At 43.0% G+C, this 17,407-nt stretch overlaps 1 protein-coding gene across 7 annotated transcripts in view; it reads right to left on the reverse strand.

The window, feature by feature from the left end:
* Positions 1–583: 583 nt before the first annotated feature.
* LOC133268800 (calcium-activated potassium channel subunit beta-2) overlaps positions 584–17,407 on the reverse strand; it is a 154,058-nt gene continuing 137,234 nt past the window's right edge. For 3 of the 7 annotated variants that reach the window (XM_061452480.1, XM_061452481.1, XM_061452478.1), the window contains exons 2-5: positions 15,261–15,371; positions 9,968–10,138; positions 7,339–7,534; positions 584–1,321 (exon numbers count right to left, since the gene is read on the reverse strand). In XM_061452480.1, the coding sequence (XP_061308464.1) occupies positions 1,037–1,321; positions 7,339–7,534; positions 9,968–10,138; positions 15,261–15,371 (763 nt within the window). In that variant the 3' untranslated portion in view covers positions 584–1,036. The remainder of the gene's footprint in view (positions 1,322–7,338; positions 7,535–9,967; positions 10,139–15,260; positions 15,372–17,407) is intronic. The other 4 variants (XM_061452484.1, XM_061452479.1, XM_061452485.1 and 1 more) reach the window with 3 other exon arrangements.

Here is a 17,407-nt window from a genome sequence, read left to right on the forward strand (position 1 = left end):
TGTACTGTTTGCTTTCCAGTGGGTAAAAACAAACAACCCCCCCTCCCCCAATAATCAAGTTCCAATACACAACTAGGTTCAATATAGCTTTTTCTTTATATATATCTGTATATATATCAAGTAAAAAAATCTAAAATAGTTGGAAGTAAAAAATGAAAAAATAGCCAATTGTGTTGTTTTTTGTTTTTTGTTTTTTTTTTTTCTTTACAGTGATATGGTAGCAAATACAAGACAAATGAGTGATAAACCTTTGTATAGGAGTTCTGGTCCCACCTCCATCAATAGAGCTCAGACTAGAAAATGGAACAAGGTGATTTTGGTTTTTTTCTTTTCAGCTTCTGTGAGTGACAAAGGTGATGTGGGTAAGACAGGAGGAAATCATAGCAGTCAATGAAATAAAACTCTGTTTTCCAAAAGACCTGAAACACTACAGGGTACAAATTACTTCTGAACTGGGGGAGCAAACACAAAGCATTACCAAGTCCTACTGAGGCTGAAAATAACATATACTTATTCTGGCTTCAAAAATATGTCCCTTTTGTGCTGCCTTACCATAAAACCCCTCACTGTTAATGCTCCCCCTTTCCCCCTGCAGCCAATAATAAAAAAGCAAAGCCACAAATCAACTGAATGGGCTCAGCCAGATGTGAGACCTCAGCGATGCACAAGTGGCTGGCTGCCCTTTGCCCAGCAGTGATTTTTCTTTTTTTTCCAGAATCCTTTTACGTTGAAAACACCAATTGACTAAGATTGGCAAATGGTCACACTGAGCCCTATTTTGGCCATAGAAAAGAAAGAAATACTAGTCTCAGCATAGAACAAGATCATATAGACAGTCAACACAAAACAGTATTTTTTCAGTTGTCTGCATAATAATATGTTTGCATATAGAACAGCTTTTGCATTATTGCTCTACTTATAAGAATATAGTAAGGAACTTATACCAGACTTGCACGTTACAAACTTAAGGTTCTTTGGTGAAGAATGAGAAAACAGTATTTTCATTGTACTTAAATCTCAGAGAAGTTTTCATTTTTTATCTGTTGATCCTTTGGATTCTCTCACAGAGGAGGGAAAGGTATTGAGTCAGCTTTACCATCGCAACAATGGCGACCCCGCCAATCATCATGCATGTGGGCCAGAAGAGAGAGTGGAACAGTACGTTGTGGCTGTACAGTTTGGTTAATATCACATTCTTCTGCACGCCTTCAGGGTCATAGAAGCAGGAGAAGCGCTGGTACTTTCTGAAGTTTTCCATCACGATGTTCACCAATGACATGGACTCCTCATAATTCTTGCCACATTTGGGTATGTATGAGCACTGGGAAGACATTAGAGGAAGAAAAATGTATTTCCAAACCAGAGATGATGTCTCTTTTCAGGTGACAAGCAGGAAAATCTCAAGATGATTATGCTTTTCATAATAGTCTTAATAGGAGTGGAATACTATTAAGCCTAATAATAAATTTATCACAGACAGAACAATGTTTTGCACATCTACAGAATTTCCCATTGGAGAACATCCAAATATTGTACAAACATTAGTGCTTTAATCTGCACAGTGGCCTCGTGAGTTAGGTGAATATATTATTATTGCTAATTTATACATGCTAAAATGGAACTGATGAAGTACCTCTTCATCTAAAGTGGTGTGCGTATGCTTGCAGTTAGATGGGTAACTGACTCTCTGTAAATAAAAATCTGGTAGTTTATATCTCATTTGGATTGGATCAACGTGATCATGGTGGGCACAGGAGTTCACTTGCAGAAAAGGCTGATGAGAGGCCTTTATACAGATTTTCCCATGGGGGTAATTCCTCAATTAGAGAAAAACAGATAGTTTAGGAGAAAGTACTGTTTTCCTCCTGAAAACCCATAAGACATTCATTCAACTTCTAACTGAGGATCAGCCTGGGTACCAGGATCGGTCTTCGTATTGTTTTTGCTCTGGACCCCAGTCTAAATCTAGCAATTCATTTTCTCTGAGGATGGTGCTTGAATTTCAATCTCAGTCACTGTGAAAAAAAGGTTTGAGGGCAGCTTTATCTAATACAGTTTCAAACTAGAATTCTCAAAGAATATTAAGGGCAAATTAATATAAAAATCAGCTTATGGAGTCCATGCATTACAGATATTTCATGGGATGCGTAGGACAGTAGCCTGGGCCTATGCTGACCATTTTCTATGAAGAACTAGTGTGGGCTTGTGAGGTGATGGGCAGACATGCAATGATTGAGGCCATATCTGCATTTTGACCTAGAGCAGAAAGACTTGAATTTGCTGTTGCTGCTGCTGGTCTGGAAAAGGATTGATAGGAGCAGTACAGGGCACCTTGCTCCCTCCTCATGTCTAGACATGCCTCTCCACACCTGAAGGGTTTCTACACCTGTACAGGTTTTTGATTAACTGCTTCAGGAGGGGTGGAAATCTGCTGCTTAACTGCTTGAATGTGCACGGGGAGACCCAGCAGGTCACTGCTCCCTTGCAGTTATGGGGTGATTGCGGGTCCCACCATGCTCCTTGCCTGCACTGCTTGTCCTGGGCCAGCATCTAAAGTAGCTCCAAATAATTAAATGAAAGTGAGCTTTGCAAAATAAAAAAAGATGTTTTGATTAAAATAATGTGACCCATGGATTTTGATTATTACTGGCTTAATGGACATACTTTATAAAAGCCCCACTGTTCTTTTTCAAGACTACACCGCGACTTTTTTTGTAATGTACTGTGACATATCTCTAGTCCTAATAATGATCAAAGGATTAACCTCATAACAGGATTTGATTGATTCATTGGCAAGTTTATTAGCACAGAATATGATCTGAAGCATGGCAGAAAGATTGTCTGGTGTTAGCAGAGTGGAGCTATAAGGGTAGAACGTGGCAGCATTGCCATTATGAATATTTCATGGAGCTCCAGAAATTAGAGATGGAAAATATCAGTGGTAGCATCTCATTCATCTTCCTTCTTGTGTGGGCCTGCTCCAGGATGTTCTCTTGCACTCTGCCCATCTTTGTCTTAAATGCCTAAAACCACAGCCCTCTTCCAGTGCCTATGACTCTTTAATAGATCATAATCTAGTACGTAAGGGAAATTTCTCAGTGAAGAGTACCCCTTTCTTTTACTAAATTCTGTGCTATCACTGTCTAACAGCAGGCATTTCCAGCTCAGATTTCTTTTCCCCTGCCTTTTCCCCCCCCCTCTTGCAAACTATGAAATATTCTGAGGGAAGGGATTAAATGAGGACTTGGCAACTCTTTCCGAAGTCCAGCCCTTCTCTTTTGACAGAAAACAGCAGGCATGTAAAAGCCCAAATGATGACAGATTGTTGGATTCAAGGACTGTGGAAATGTCCCAGGAGTGCAGTGGGGGGAGGTCCGACTTCTTGCAAGTCTGAATATAGTCCAAGCATTTTCAAAGGAAACCTGGTGCTCAAGCAGAACTTCAGTTGTTGCCTTCTACACCTGATGACACAGAGCCATCAGCCATATTGAGCTGGTTGGGCTGCTCATGACATGAGGGCCTCAGAGAGTGAATCTCCCAGAAGTACAGTTGTGCAGGGGAAGGTTGACTCACTTTGCTTCTGTGCCAGCCTTTTTCTGCTGAAACCATACCTCTCTCCCGGCTATGGTCTTCAAGATATGGGTGCCCTCTACTCCAATGTGCTATCTGACTTGTTCCAGTTCTTCTGAGCTCTGGGAGGCAGCTTGGTCTCAGCTTCAAGGAGCTCCTCTGCAGAAGGACTTTCTGTGTGCATTGAGTTATAGTTGTAGGGTGCTTCTGACCTACTTCCATACTTCGGCTTCCCCTCTGAGATCCCAGGGATAACACAGGGCTGACTGCCATGTTGGTGACTGCTCTGTTGTACAGGTCATTGGCAAACATGTATGCAGGTGTGGATAATGGGATGTCTTTGTTTTCTTTGGTTTGGTCTTCATTTATTTTTCTTCAATGTCTGGCAGGGAATTTAGATCTGCAATTGTTACACTGTACCTGTGAACCTAAACTACTAAATCTGCTGTTTTATCACAATGTCTGCATTGTCAAACACTTGGAAATGTGGAAATCTGAAAGTAAATAATGTCTGGTCCTCTACCTCAAGTGAGGATTCTGTGATACAAAGTGAGAAAAGAGGTTCTTGTGTTGCTTGCAACCTGATCACAAGAAGGATGTACTAGACAGTTATGGAGAGACCTTACTTTCATGTTTCCAGCTCTGCTTTCCTTGTTTAAAGGGTTGGATAGGTAACCTGTATGAACTGACATGTCCAGTCCAATGCCCTGCATAGTGCAGAGTTGCTCAGGGACTTGTCCAGTCAAGTTACAAGTAACTCCAAGGATAGAGATCACAAAGCATCTCCAGACAAGCTGGGGGCAGTTTCATTTAAGTCAATGACTGACTGGGCAGTGATATATATGACTCTCATCATGTCTGCCACTGGAGTTTGTGTCCATGCTGAGCCTGGGAACTTTGACAATATATGCTGTGGCAATCTTTGTGAGAATTGTGGCATCAGTTTGCATCTCTTCTGAAAAGTGTAACAGGTTTGAACGGGGGGCTGAAGGAGGAGCCTTGTGTCTGAGCTGGTCTGATACTGATTCCTGCAGACTGAATTTTCTGGTCCCAGCCCAGAAATGGTTGTACTGGGAACTGCAGCTGAATATTGTGGCTTCCCTGCACCAGGCAAATTACCCCTGCATTATAAACACCTGAACCTTCAGTAGGCGATCACAACATCCCCCATAATTTTTGAATCTCAGGCAGTTAAAGCTGGCATAACAGTGATTCTGGTGATTCAGTCCTGCTTGCTACCTCACTTATGGAGCATGTGTTATAAATTAGCAGTAGCTCAAATAATAAAAATGTATATAATAATAATAATATAATAAAAGTGATATAGCCATGAAGAATCCCATGTGCTTTCGTGGGAAACACTTGAGCAGTTCAACTGGTATCCACTTACTTAGCAGTGATTCTCACCAGAGATGGGCAGCAGCATGCTGTAGATAAATTACACCTACTACTTGCTATACCTTATTAGCTCAGACAGCAAGTCTCCTAGTTTAATCATTATTTAATGTCAAAATGCATTTTGCTCCATCCATGCTACGTGGTGGGGACAGGCGAGTGATGGGCTCCAGATGCCACTCTGTGTGTGTGGTGGTGCTCAGTGAGGTAGAGGTTCTGAAGGTCGCTGGTGTTGGCCTTGGAGGGTAAGCACTGTGTTCTGCAGTGTCCCCAGTAATGTCATGGCTCAATGAGACAGGGACAGCTACTATTTTGTTTATTTGGCAAGAACAAAGATAGAAAACATGGGCCTGAGCAGGTGGATGGGAAGAGAGAGCAAGCATCCAGCTGGAGTGCTCAAGGCTGCTCTTCCTGCTGCATGGAGCCGCTCTCCAGCTGGGGGAGAGGGAGCACCCCTCCAGGAGCTGAGATAGGTTGGTGCTGGTCTGAGCTTGGAGTCTCTGCTGATCCCAGCTAGGCACAAGAAGCAAGGTATTTTATAGGCACTGCAAACTTCCATTCAAAGCTGCATTTGGATTCAGGTCACATAGCCAGCATCACGTCAGGAAAACCTAGGAATCCTCCTGAGAGCAGAGTTTAACTTGTAAAACAACCTTGGGCTGGAGAAGCATTAACTATGCCTACATTAAATTAAGAGGAGGCGGCATGTGGGAGAATTTCAAAGTCCATTTCAGCAAGCAAAAGTCATCAATAAAAGAATGTGGAGATTTATTTGAATCCAGTGGAGCACAGAGACCGGTTTGATCTGTTTTAATCAAATTGTGGCATGAGTGTTGCTGGATTTTGCTTCTGCCCCATCAGAAGCCACAGGCTTAACAAAAATGGCAAGTGCCTCCTTTCTGCACTGATGTTGAGCTGGAGGAGAAGAGGGGGGCACTGTTCCCCGTTTCACACTTCAGATCCATAGAGCTTTTCCTCTCAGCCACAGGAACTAATTATCTACCAGAATAACTGGCCCAGTGCAACCATGACATGCTTTGACTGATTTTAATAACACTTCATCTTAATATGCAGAAGTAATTTGGTCTACTGAAATGCTGCCATAAATAGAAACACAATAGGTTACATTGTCAGTAGCTTGAACTGAGGCTCTGCTGTTACAGGCTGTGCTTTGCCAAGCACCCACATTTGGACATTCAATGACCTTGGATAACTAAGTAGTTAATGCAAATCTAGCACTTATAAGTCAAATGACTTAGCTGCGTCCTGGCTCACTGCAGTTTGCAGTCTTAGGTACCCAGGTGCTGTTATATATATGAAGATAAGAAGTTGAGGAGAGGGATATTTCTTAGTCCGATCCTGCCGTGCTGCATGGAGGGAGCAAACACCCTCCCTAGCCACCTCCACTCCCTAACAAAGAAGTGGTTGCTTGCCTGGTTTGATACACAACACTGCATCAGCTGCACAGCTGTGGCTGTAGGCTGGCAGGGAGATGCATTCTGTGCATCCGCTGTGTTTATTATAGCCTCTAGACAGGAGCTGTCTCCATCCCACCTGGATGGAGTTCTAATGGATTTTGTATTTCCTGAAGGAGACAGAGGAATTCTTCTTAAGATTTGTTAAAAATACTTTTTGTTTGTTTAATGTCTGGAATCCGGGAAGTTGTATGAGAAATGTGAGCTGACTCCCTAGCTTATACATGCCCCAAAGCCGGGCCTTTTCTTTTTATGCTGCTACTTTTATCTTGACAGTCCCTGCTCAGCACGTTTTCAGCATCTTTGCACCATCTACAGGGCTAAATGGTCTGCCTTGACCCCAGTGGCACAGCTGACCTCAGAGGAGATGCTCAGGATGCAGAATTTGTCACCAGATATTGAGACAGAGACACATCTGCTGCTAGACATGGGACTCTCATCTCTCCCTGTTGCCTTGCCTGGCCCAGTAGTAATAAGGCCATTTCTATTCTCACCCCTGTGGATGTTCTGTGCACATTACTAGGCGTGTTCACTATCATGCATTCATACCCTAGTGGTAAGTGACTTGTCCACAGCTCCACAGGAATATCAATGTCATGTATTCAGCGTTAGCTTGCACCTGTAAAACACTTGCAAAGGATGAGGAAGACTCCAGCCGTCAGGGGATATTGCCCCTTGAGGGAAGAGCTCATCCTCCCACTTAGGATGGAGGTGGAAATCTGCCCCCTCCAGAGATGTGAGCTCATTCTGTGTACTGATTTCTGCTTTCTCTGCTCTGTATTTACCAGGGAAGCAGGAGCTGGAAGGCTGATATTGCTTTAAAGCGAGGAATGCGTAAAACAAGGTGAGAAACCCTCTGGAAACCCATTTAGGAAGAAATTTTATTCTATGCTCCTACCTCAGAATTAATTTTCATTGTTTCCTCGGTGTGGTAGAGCAGAAGCTTCTGGCCAGAAGAGGTGAGATTGACGTACACCTGGAGGCACGGGTACTGGGAAATTTTCCAGCAGTCTGGACCACAGCTAAATGAGCAGTTGAAGGTTTCTGTGATGGATGCATTGAGAAGTGAGCACTGAGCCTCTTCTGTCCAGACACTAAGTAGGAAAAAAGACACGTTAGAGCATGGCAAGAATGGGCAATAAGCGCAAAATGCAGGTCAGGCTTTCCATCAGGGATATACCAAGGGGCATCTTGTAGGAGACAGTACGTGTTGCAGGGCTTTGAGTGAAGGCTTGACTTTCTCACATCACACATCACAGACTGTATTATTCTGTACCTGAAGTTTGTGCTTTGGGAACAAAAATACATGACTCACTTATGTCTATGTATAAATGAAAAGGGCACTGGAACTTTTAGTCTGGAGAAGGTATATTTGAAACCAAATGGAACCGGCAGAGATATCAGAGAAGAAAACTGAGCAGCCTGCCATGGCAAAGAGTAAAATGCATGCAGTGTTGCATGACATGACACCCTGGACCAAGACATAATGGTTAAACAACAAACCCCATTCAGTTTAAAGTGAAGGTTGGCATGATGACTTTGAATTACCAGGGTACACATACTGATATGCATGAAGACACAGTAACACATAAGTGGTTCTGCATGCAGCTCTCCCTGTGGAAAGACTTCTTCTAGTGGCACCTTGCTTGTTTTTCCGTAAGTTAAGTCAGCTGTTGAAATTGGTCTATCTCAAATTTACCAGAGGCTAAAACTGAATGATAGAGCCTCAGTATGCACTGGCAATGTTCACCTGGGTTTCTTGCATGCATTTAAATATCTATGGCTGAATTTTCCTTGGGGATGAGAGCCATGGGAAGGGCATACTGAGGGTTCTGTGAAAAAAACCTTTCATGGGCTGGGAGAAGGTTTCAGTCCCACTCAGCACCTCAGCTTACACCCAGCATGGCTGTCCTGCTCCTCACCGTGAATGGGCTGAGGGTCTGCTTGTCCCTTGACAAACCTACAAAAGGCTTTACATGATATGCAATATCAAAGGTTTATGACAAATTATCCTGATATGTTATTTTGGCAGTTATTCTCCTTGTATTTTCAGTTTTACATTTAAATTATGCTACAATTTGTGGGGGGAAATCAAATGAAAAGGTTATTTACTTATTTTTTCCCTGCAAGTCAGTATTTTGTGGAAGCGGTGTTGCTGTCTGTAAAGGAGAATAATCCCTAAGGAGATCTGACTGTGTGAAGAGAAGTGATAGCAAAGACTCCTAGGTTGTCTTCTTCTCTCTTTTACATTTCTGACTGCTGTTTCATTCATGCATGGGGGTAATAAAATAACATCTACCTGCAACAGACTTGTGAAGGTGGAATATTTGATACTTCATAGGTGCTTTTGGCAATTTTTCATAGAGTTTGCAATATAAGTCATATCTTTCCACATGAGCAGTTTTGACCTTAGCAGCCTCTGCAATTGACCCTGAAATTGCTGAAAGGTAGGGGAGAGCAAGTTGGAAAAACAAATGCTCTTGGATACTTAACAGGTCTTGATCTCTGTTTTCAACTTAACTTTACTTGGATTTAAAAAGTAATAAATACCTTTATCATACAAATAAGATACTGCAGGTCAGTACTCTTCACCCTCAGGCATGGCTACATTTTCCTTATCCTTGCAAGGTCAAGAAGAAATATTTCCCTGCAGTTGCACTTATATAATTGAGGACGTTCATACCAGTTAACTGGTATGCACTTATTGTACATGCCTAAAGAAGAAGCCAGTGGTTTGTAAGCCAAAACATGCCAAGTATTGGCTACTGCCTCAGGGTGGTTTGGGCACGACAGACTGATGTTTTGAACCCCAGTTACACATCCAGTCATCAGGGTGGAAAAAACATTGCTAACAGTCTTGTTACCGTCTGGGCTGGAGTTTTAATAGGGCTGGTGCTTGTGAACTGATTTCAAATGCTAATGAGTCACGGGTCAAATTTTCTGCTTCATGGCAGAGAAGGAAGGCAGAGATGGCCTCTGAAAAATTAAGTGCAGTGCAGTAATGATGAAAGATGATCTTTCACTTTCAGCAAATGCTATATTTCAGGAAGATTTCACTTGTTAAAATGAAAGTAATAGCCTACATGGAAAGCTACATGCATGCATACATACAGAGCAGCTTGATTTCTTTCCCAGATTAATTCTCCATTCTTCATTTGGAAATCTGTTTTTTCTTGAGGCCACTAAATATTTCTGCTGTTTTCTCCTGAATCTGGGCTTTGCAGCAACAGCCCCTGAGAGGCTTACAGGGTTCAGCCGACTGCCTGATATGGATATTATACTAGGGTTGAACTGTGGCAGATATAAAGCCTATGGATCAAGGTTTTGTCAAACAGGGAACTAATTCTTCCCTCACGCTGGTATTACCCAACATGCTTTCTCTGTAAGTATACCTAATTTATACTGGGGTAAGGAAATGCAGAATCAGGCCTATGCTGACCAAAGGGAAAAAAAAAACCAACTTTAATAAAAAGAGTTGAAAGAATAAGGCACATGAAGTGGGATCAGGGTAACCATCATGAAATTACCTTTGCATGTAAGACCGCAGCAGGGTGATTCCCAGGAGAAAGTACATCATGACAGAGCACACCATCATGGCCAGCCCGAGGAGTATGGCCCGGTCTTCTCCAGCTTTTAGGGCTGTAACTGTTTTCCTTTTGTCCAGTAGATCGTGATCCCTGATTTTTTGGTAAATATTTCTGAGGTTGAAAATAATACATTCTTATGTGAAGTTCATATCTAATCAAATAAGCTTTTACAGGGTGGGTAGTTCCACCTCCATACCCATCTTGTGAGAGAGAAAGGCTTAAGGGTCCTCAGGTGTCCTTTTTCATTGGATTCATTCTGACCTGGTGGAAACTTATTCATCTCCAAAATATATTACAGCCATTTCTGAAAAGGTAAAAACCTCTTATAGCAAATATAAAGATTAGACACTTGTGCCAGCTCAGTAAATCCTTCTTTGGTACAGCTTCATTGGCTCAGTTGAATTATGATAGCTGAATTTGACCTGTCAATGCCCTCTGAGGCTGCTAGAAGATGTTTAGGTATATGAGGTGTCTTTTCTTCAGTTCAGGTCTTATGTTTCCATAGGTAGAAATCAGCCTGAAGAAAAGCATCACTAAAATTATCTGAAAGGACCACATTCTATTTTCATTCCCTACAGGCTAATGGTTTAGGTGATTTTCTGCCCTGAGTGTGACTCAAAGCTCATGAAACTCTATGGGGATTTTGCAATTGATTTCTGTGGGGTTTTTTGATTGAGAGCTTATTTACTTTATTTGTAAAATAGCTTTTTGGAAGCCCAGCTACTCATTACAGGGAAAACCCTCGCAGAAAATTATTCACCAGAGCTATTTGTTCTGGGATTTTATTTATAAAAAAAAAAAAAAAAAAAGAAAGAAGATACAACAAACCATTCCCCCTTCAGCAGAAAGTCCTTTGCATTTTCTAACCATAAATCCTTCTTTCATCTCTGAGCCTTTGATGATTCAATGAGTCATGAGGACACAATAGTGAAGAAGGAAATATTTGAGTACATTTCAAACACACTCAAACTTTGTGAGTTTAAAATGTACTTACAGACCTGAGGCTGGTCAAAATCTCCTGTGTTTTCTGCTACAGTTCTTTTGAATCATCCAGGCAGCACCCGAAGCATGTGAACCGCACACCTCTGAGCCCTGGCACCACCATAACATGGGCATAGTAGTACACGTGGAGGAAGTTCCTCTTCTACTGTCTGCAAAATGGCAGGTGAGCAACATCAACATCACTTTGGGCTCTAGCAAACCCACCACTCATTTTTGCTGAAACCACCAAGTTTTACTTAGCCTTGGAAATAAGCCCGATGTCAGACCAAACATATAGCTTACATTCACTAATAGGGACAAAGAAATGGAGTTAAGACAGATGTAAAACCATACATGAACAGAGTAGAAACAAGAAAATAGGCTTAATCATAAAATCCCTGAAACTGAAATTTAATATGTATTTAGGTGATGAGTCATATTCAGGAAAAGCACATATGGTGTGGGGTTTTGTAGCAAAAATCTTGCTTAGATGATACTGTTGTCAGTAGTTTCCTATAACTAAGACCCCTGAAGGTTTCTTCATCCAACTGTAATTCACATCTTTAGATGCCCATGCTTTCTTTTCAAAACCATCCTTTAAATCTTGTCAGTGTTTTCCTAGTTGGAAATGAAATGGTAATTCAGCATGTCAAAATTTTCTCTGGTGTTGGTGAGAAAAGATATATTGTGAACTGGCAGATGCAGTTGTCTTCAAAGAAGTAATGTAGAGTAATAGTCTGATGCTACTTTTCTATTATTATTTATCAAACTGTATTTAACTCCGAGAGCTGCCCTTAGGATTTGCATTGCTCCCAAATGGAAGCAGGCAGGAAGGCAGAGATTGTCGTGCAGTTCCAGCACATTAACTGATCACACAGCATAACTTATGTCAGCATGTAGACATAAAGCAGACGCAGCACAATCGCTCACTAATGTCATCAGAACAGCTAGGACATAAAAGGGATACAAATGGACAATTTAAAAACAAATATCTAATTGAGAATGGTTACAAATATTTCCCATGTGGCCTTGAGCCAAGAAACATGCAGTGAGAGGTAAAAAAAGGATGGGCTGAAGGGTGTGGTGTAGAAATTATCTAACTGGCAGGCTCCTGGCAAAAGGGATGGTATGTGGTGACCACCCGCCAGGTGGATGTCCCATGCTCGCCTGCCATATGGTAAATAAAGCTAAACAAAGCTCTGCCTTAGAGGTCATTTGGTTGCTCTTCTGCAAATATTTGTTATTCAAAGCCCTGAACATCCAGAAAAGTGGTAGCTTGGTGCCCCTGAGGCCTTTCTCCTGAATCCCTGACAGGATTCAATGTGGTAACACATGCTGAGGCACATGGTGTTGTGGCACATGCCAGCATGCGATGCATCAATCCTGACGCAGCCTGGGAGACACACTGAGTAACCATCCCTCCTCTTCCTCCCAGCTCATGCCTGCACTGGGAAGGTGTCAGTTTTCTCCTTATGATACCGGGACATCTGCTATTACCAGACATCACATTTTTGCCCCTCAGAGCCCTGGTTTTGGGGGACATGATACATTGTGCAAAATATTTTGCCACTAACAGAGCAACTTTAGAATCTCCTTATCTGGAGTGGCAGTGGGGGCCTGCACAGGTGTGTGTGTTGCTCCTTGGAGGGGATTCCATGTACGTGTGAACTTTTGACACAGCCCAGGGTCCTCTTTCTGCTTGGTGAGCTGGAAGAGTGCCATGCTTAGCTGGCTGATTTTGGATCCCAGGGCTGCACAGGCACAATTAGCTGACTGCTGCGGTATGCTTAAGTACAGATCACTGCATCCCAGACACTACTCATCTAGGTGACTTCACCTAATACTTGCAATTACCTGTGATAACTTCCAAAATATGACACTGAGGCAGGCTGTTTGTTTTTAAAGAAGTCCCAGCTGTCAGAACATGGGGTCTTTCCATCCTGTGCAAAGACATTTAATAGAGATCAAGCCTCCAAGGACAAAAGGTCTTTGCTCCCTTGATCGTTTCCAAACTGAAATTCTCCCCTGTTAAATCTCCATGTTGCTTTTGCCAGACTGCTCAGAGGATATGGGCTGGCTGCTCTACCCAGGATCGGCTTCCAGAAAGGAAACATGGACATGACTGTGCCTGCTGGGTGCACAGCAGAGGTTTCCCTCTCCATACCTCTGCACAGCAGCAGCATGGGGATCCCTCTGCAATGTGATCTCCAGAGGAAGGCTTAGGGAGGACCTATGTGATGAAATTAGACAGCCCAGGTTATGGTAACCTCAATGTGAGACAGCCAAGGAGAGTTACTATGCCGAGCTGAGCCTAGCAGCCTTAATAAATAAGATCTGCATCTTCTGTAGAGTTGCCCATATTTGCTGAAGCCAAGAGCTTCATTTGCCATCATGAGGTACATGATCTTTTAGCACTCACTGACTGGAAGGATGAGGCAAACTAACTTGCTATGGCCTCTGCTGACACAAGAGAACTCTGTAGCTCAGGGGATGTGATTAATTTATAGGCATGTATTAGGAATGGTTCTGTATGCAAAGAGTTTGCAACTGGGCACAGCCACATAGAGCAGGAGAAGCTAAAGTAATCTTCTGACCCAGCACAACAATTCTTATTTTGCTCCAAAATGTGTAGATCTAGGAGCTCTGCAAAGATGTTCAGTTTCCAGGCACCTGAAATTACTTTTTTTTTCTTTAAATAAACACAAATTACCTTTGAATTCTTTCCCTTGCAAATGGACCATGGTGTGGCACTGAGGGAGATGCTGCCTCCTCTAGCACAGTAATGGGGCTTGTCCGATGGGGATACCTGCTTGCCTGAATTATTTAGAGTGACTTTGAACTGGCATTCACTTCTCTGATATCGCAGTTGTTATATAGATGTCACTCAAATTACCTCATGCTGAGATGTTTACTGATACCAGAAAATTCAATTAAAGAGGAAACTTGCAGAAGTACAGGAGGCAGTCAGACAACCAGCTCCAAATGGAAGTTCATGGAAACCTGCTGCCAAGCTGGTCTTTGTGGCTTCAAAATATGTTTGGGATTGGATTATCAAAGGAGCTGAGCACCTCTGCCACTTTTGCAGAAAAGTTCAGCAAATGAGAAAATTCTCCAAAGAAATTTGGCATCCTGAGGGCAGCTCTGCTGCCTGAACCCATGACAGCATTTTTCCAAGGAGGTGTCAGCAGTAGCGTCTCATCAGAATATCTGAAGAGTGTGTTTTACTAATTGTCACTGTAGATACATAGAGATCTGTTTCTGTTTCACTGGAATTTGATATTTTGTGATTATGTTTGATAGTGACTGCAAGAGGAACTGAAGGAGAGAAAGCAAGGGAGGGAAGGGGGAAAGGAAAGAAAAGAAAGGGAAATGTGTCCAGTTGTGACAAGACAAGCTCTCCAGCAAATCTCACTACAAAGGAGAGAGACTTTGGAAGGATGAGTCTGAGGATTGCTGGCAATTATTCTTTCCTCAATGATATTTAATTTCTTTCATTCCCAAGTGAGTGCTGCCTTTATCTGCAGACTTAAAACCTCTCTTTCCCTTTCCTGTATTCCCTGCTCCCCTGGGAGACCCAGTAACTCATACAGTCCTCTGTCTCCTTCAGCCTATTCCCTCCAGCTACACCATGTAAGTGGGCTTGTGGCTACCAGCTCATTCTTAGGCTACTTCTCAACCCCCAGCTATTGTGCAATGTATTGCATACACGCTTATCCTCACACACGCACACCTACATAGAGAAAGCATCTCTGACAGCTGGGTGCATCATCCAGATGTGTAAAAGTTATGTAGGGCAATGACCCAGCAGGTGGACACAGAGCAGTGTGTGTGTGTGTGTGGAGGAAGAGAAGGCAGTCGTGTGGGCTGGAAGCAGGACACTTGCAAAAGGCATAAAGGTTTCACAGGGGTTGGAGCCGGGGCTGCAAATCTGTGGGTAGTGATTAGTGTGCTTTTAAATGTGAAGTGTGTCTGTATTGACCTCAAAGATGGTCACAGTGTGCTGCTGAAGAAGGAAGACTTTGGCCATGGCTCTGGCATTGTCCCTCCACTCTGTTTTGGCTTGGCATGTTAACCCTGGTACTCATTGGCTGATCCTCTTGTCAGTGGAGCAGTAGCTGGGAGGGTGAGAGACAAAGAGAGGACACCCTTTGCATCCTTCCTCCTTCTCTAGAGGCACCACTGAAGTGAAGCTACAGGCCACATTCCTAAAGATTGAAACCCGTAAGAGACAATCAGCATAGATGCTGTTTACCTTTTCTCATCATGTCTGTAAGATGTAGAGCTCCGGCCACTGGTCCAAATAAACATTTTAGAGGATTGCCCAGTGTTGGCTTTGCTTGCTGCAGTGGGACGATGGAAGGACCTGGGGGAAGAGGGACAATTTTTGTCACTGCCCATCCAATGTGGCAGACCATATTACATCCAGTGTGCCAAATCCACTGTGGCTGTGCCCAGTGAACCCTGAAGATGTACCTTTTCTTAACTCAAGGTGAGATGTAAAATAATGGGGATGACAGACCAGCGTGTGTGAACAAAGGACAAATCTCATTAGCCCCACTGGGAAAATGGAATGCTGGCTAATCAGGCTTAACTATGCTCCACACTGCAAAGGATTTCCACCACGGACCAGAAATATTTGGTAGCTTAAAAAAAGTAATAGCTGCATCCAGTGTTCTTATGGCAGTATTTTTGGGGGTCAATGTGGCTATTGTTTAAACACATACATGTTCATTGGAATTAATCGGTTGTACTGCAGTTCTCAATAAGGTGAGGTTCTCCAGGAAGGTGTCTGAATGAGGCACAAGTATGAGATGTAAATGCAGTATTCTTTGGAAATGTAACTGATGTGACAAAGATGTCTTTTCCCACAGAGAAATTGCTATTCTGGGCCATTTGTCCAGACCAGTTAGATTCCTGCCCAGGGGTTTCTTTGTTTCACAGCAGTGTATGAGGGCTGCTACCTTCTCTCAGGCTCTTCTAGTGAGGCTACAGCTCCACTTGTAGCTCCTCCTAATCTGCTGCTGAGTTTAGTGAGGCTCTGCTAAAATCTCAGTCTCTGAGAACTGAACCCTTCCTGGCGGGGGCTGTATTTTGTATTACTTCATGGCACAGCACTTTGTGCTTTTACTGCATTCAGGGAAAATAATAAGAAAAAAAAAAAATATATATATATATATTCCAGATACCAAATACTTTAGTGCTGAAGTTTTTCCTACACTGGGTGCCATTCTTCATCTCACTGAAAATTAAACTTGACTGTTGATGCTGTCATCAGAGAAGGCATATCAATTTCCTAGTGCTCCTTGTCTAAAAAGTCTGTAATGTCACTATCTACATAATCGTGCAAAGGGCTAATTTAAATATTTGAATAGTGGTGATCCTGAGAGGATATTTAAATCCTGTAGAGGTGGCTGGGGGGGGGAAGACTGACGTGGATGGGAGCTAAAATCCATCCGTACGCAGACAGGCTGATGGGTGCCAAGGGACTGGGCTTCCCATCTAGAGTCAGCCCAGAGCCCCACCGTCAAGCAGACCCAGGTAAAACACCCCAGCTGGGCATCTGGCTGGGCAAACTGGCCAAGCTGGTCACCCTGTCACCTCCTCCTTGCTGGGACCCTGTTGCCATGCTCAGAGATGCTGGCCCAGGACTGGGACTTGCAGGTTGGGACCTTGTTGAAGTAATATTTCACAAAACTTTTGTGCTTTCATGCACAGCCAACTGGACAAGAAAGACGTCCAAAAAAAAGAGACGAAGAAGCAGGGAAATCTCCCTCAGCCCTTTCCCTCACTCTGTAGTCATCACTGCAGCTCTGAGAGCCAAAAAAGACTCTTTCCTTACAACTGCTCTAGTTAAGTATTGGGGAATAAACAAGATGAAGCTCTTCCTTCCTGAAATAACTATAGTTTAGAAGGTGAAATAGCATCTGTCAGGGTCTAATCAGTATAGCCACTGAGAAGTGTCTTATAGTGATAATGGCCAGAAATTTGTGTTGCAGGATCTTGGGTCTAATCCTTACTCTGGTATGTGAGATTGCACTCACTACCTCAGACAGCACAACAGGACCAACAAGCCTTCACTGAACAAGCTGTTTTTTCTGCACCGAGCAATGCAGAAGGGCTCAGAACAACTGCCTGAGGGCCTAGAGGCCACATCTGATACTGGCCTGAGACCTGTTCCAGGCTGAGTCCTTTAATGCTGGAAAATAATATTACATATTTGCCACTGCACCCTTTAGGACTTCACACATGAGCTGCATGACAGGAAGGCCTGGCTGGCTGTGCTGCCACAGCCTGCGTGGTCCCAGAGCCATCAGGAGAGGGTTATGAATGCTATCAGAGAGTCTGTTCTTAATTAAGCAAAACTTGGGCACACATTAGAGGTGATCAGAAGCTTCTGCT

Source organism: Pezoporus flaviventris, unplaced genomic scaffold (genome assembly GCF_033815535.1).
Source record: "Pezoporus flaviventris isolate CSIRO_AGI_PZ_B2104156 unplaced genomic scaffold, CSIRO_AGI_Pfla_v1 ptg000013l, whole genome shotgun sequence".
Lineage (NCBI taxonomy): Eukaryota > Metazoa > Chordata > Aves > Psittaciformes > Psittacidae > Pezoporus > Pezoporus flaviventris.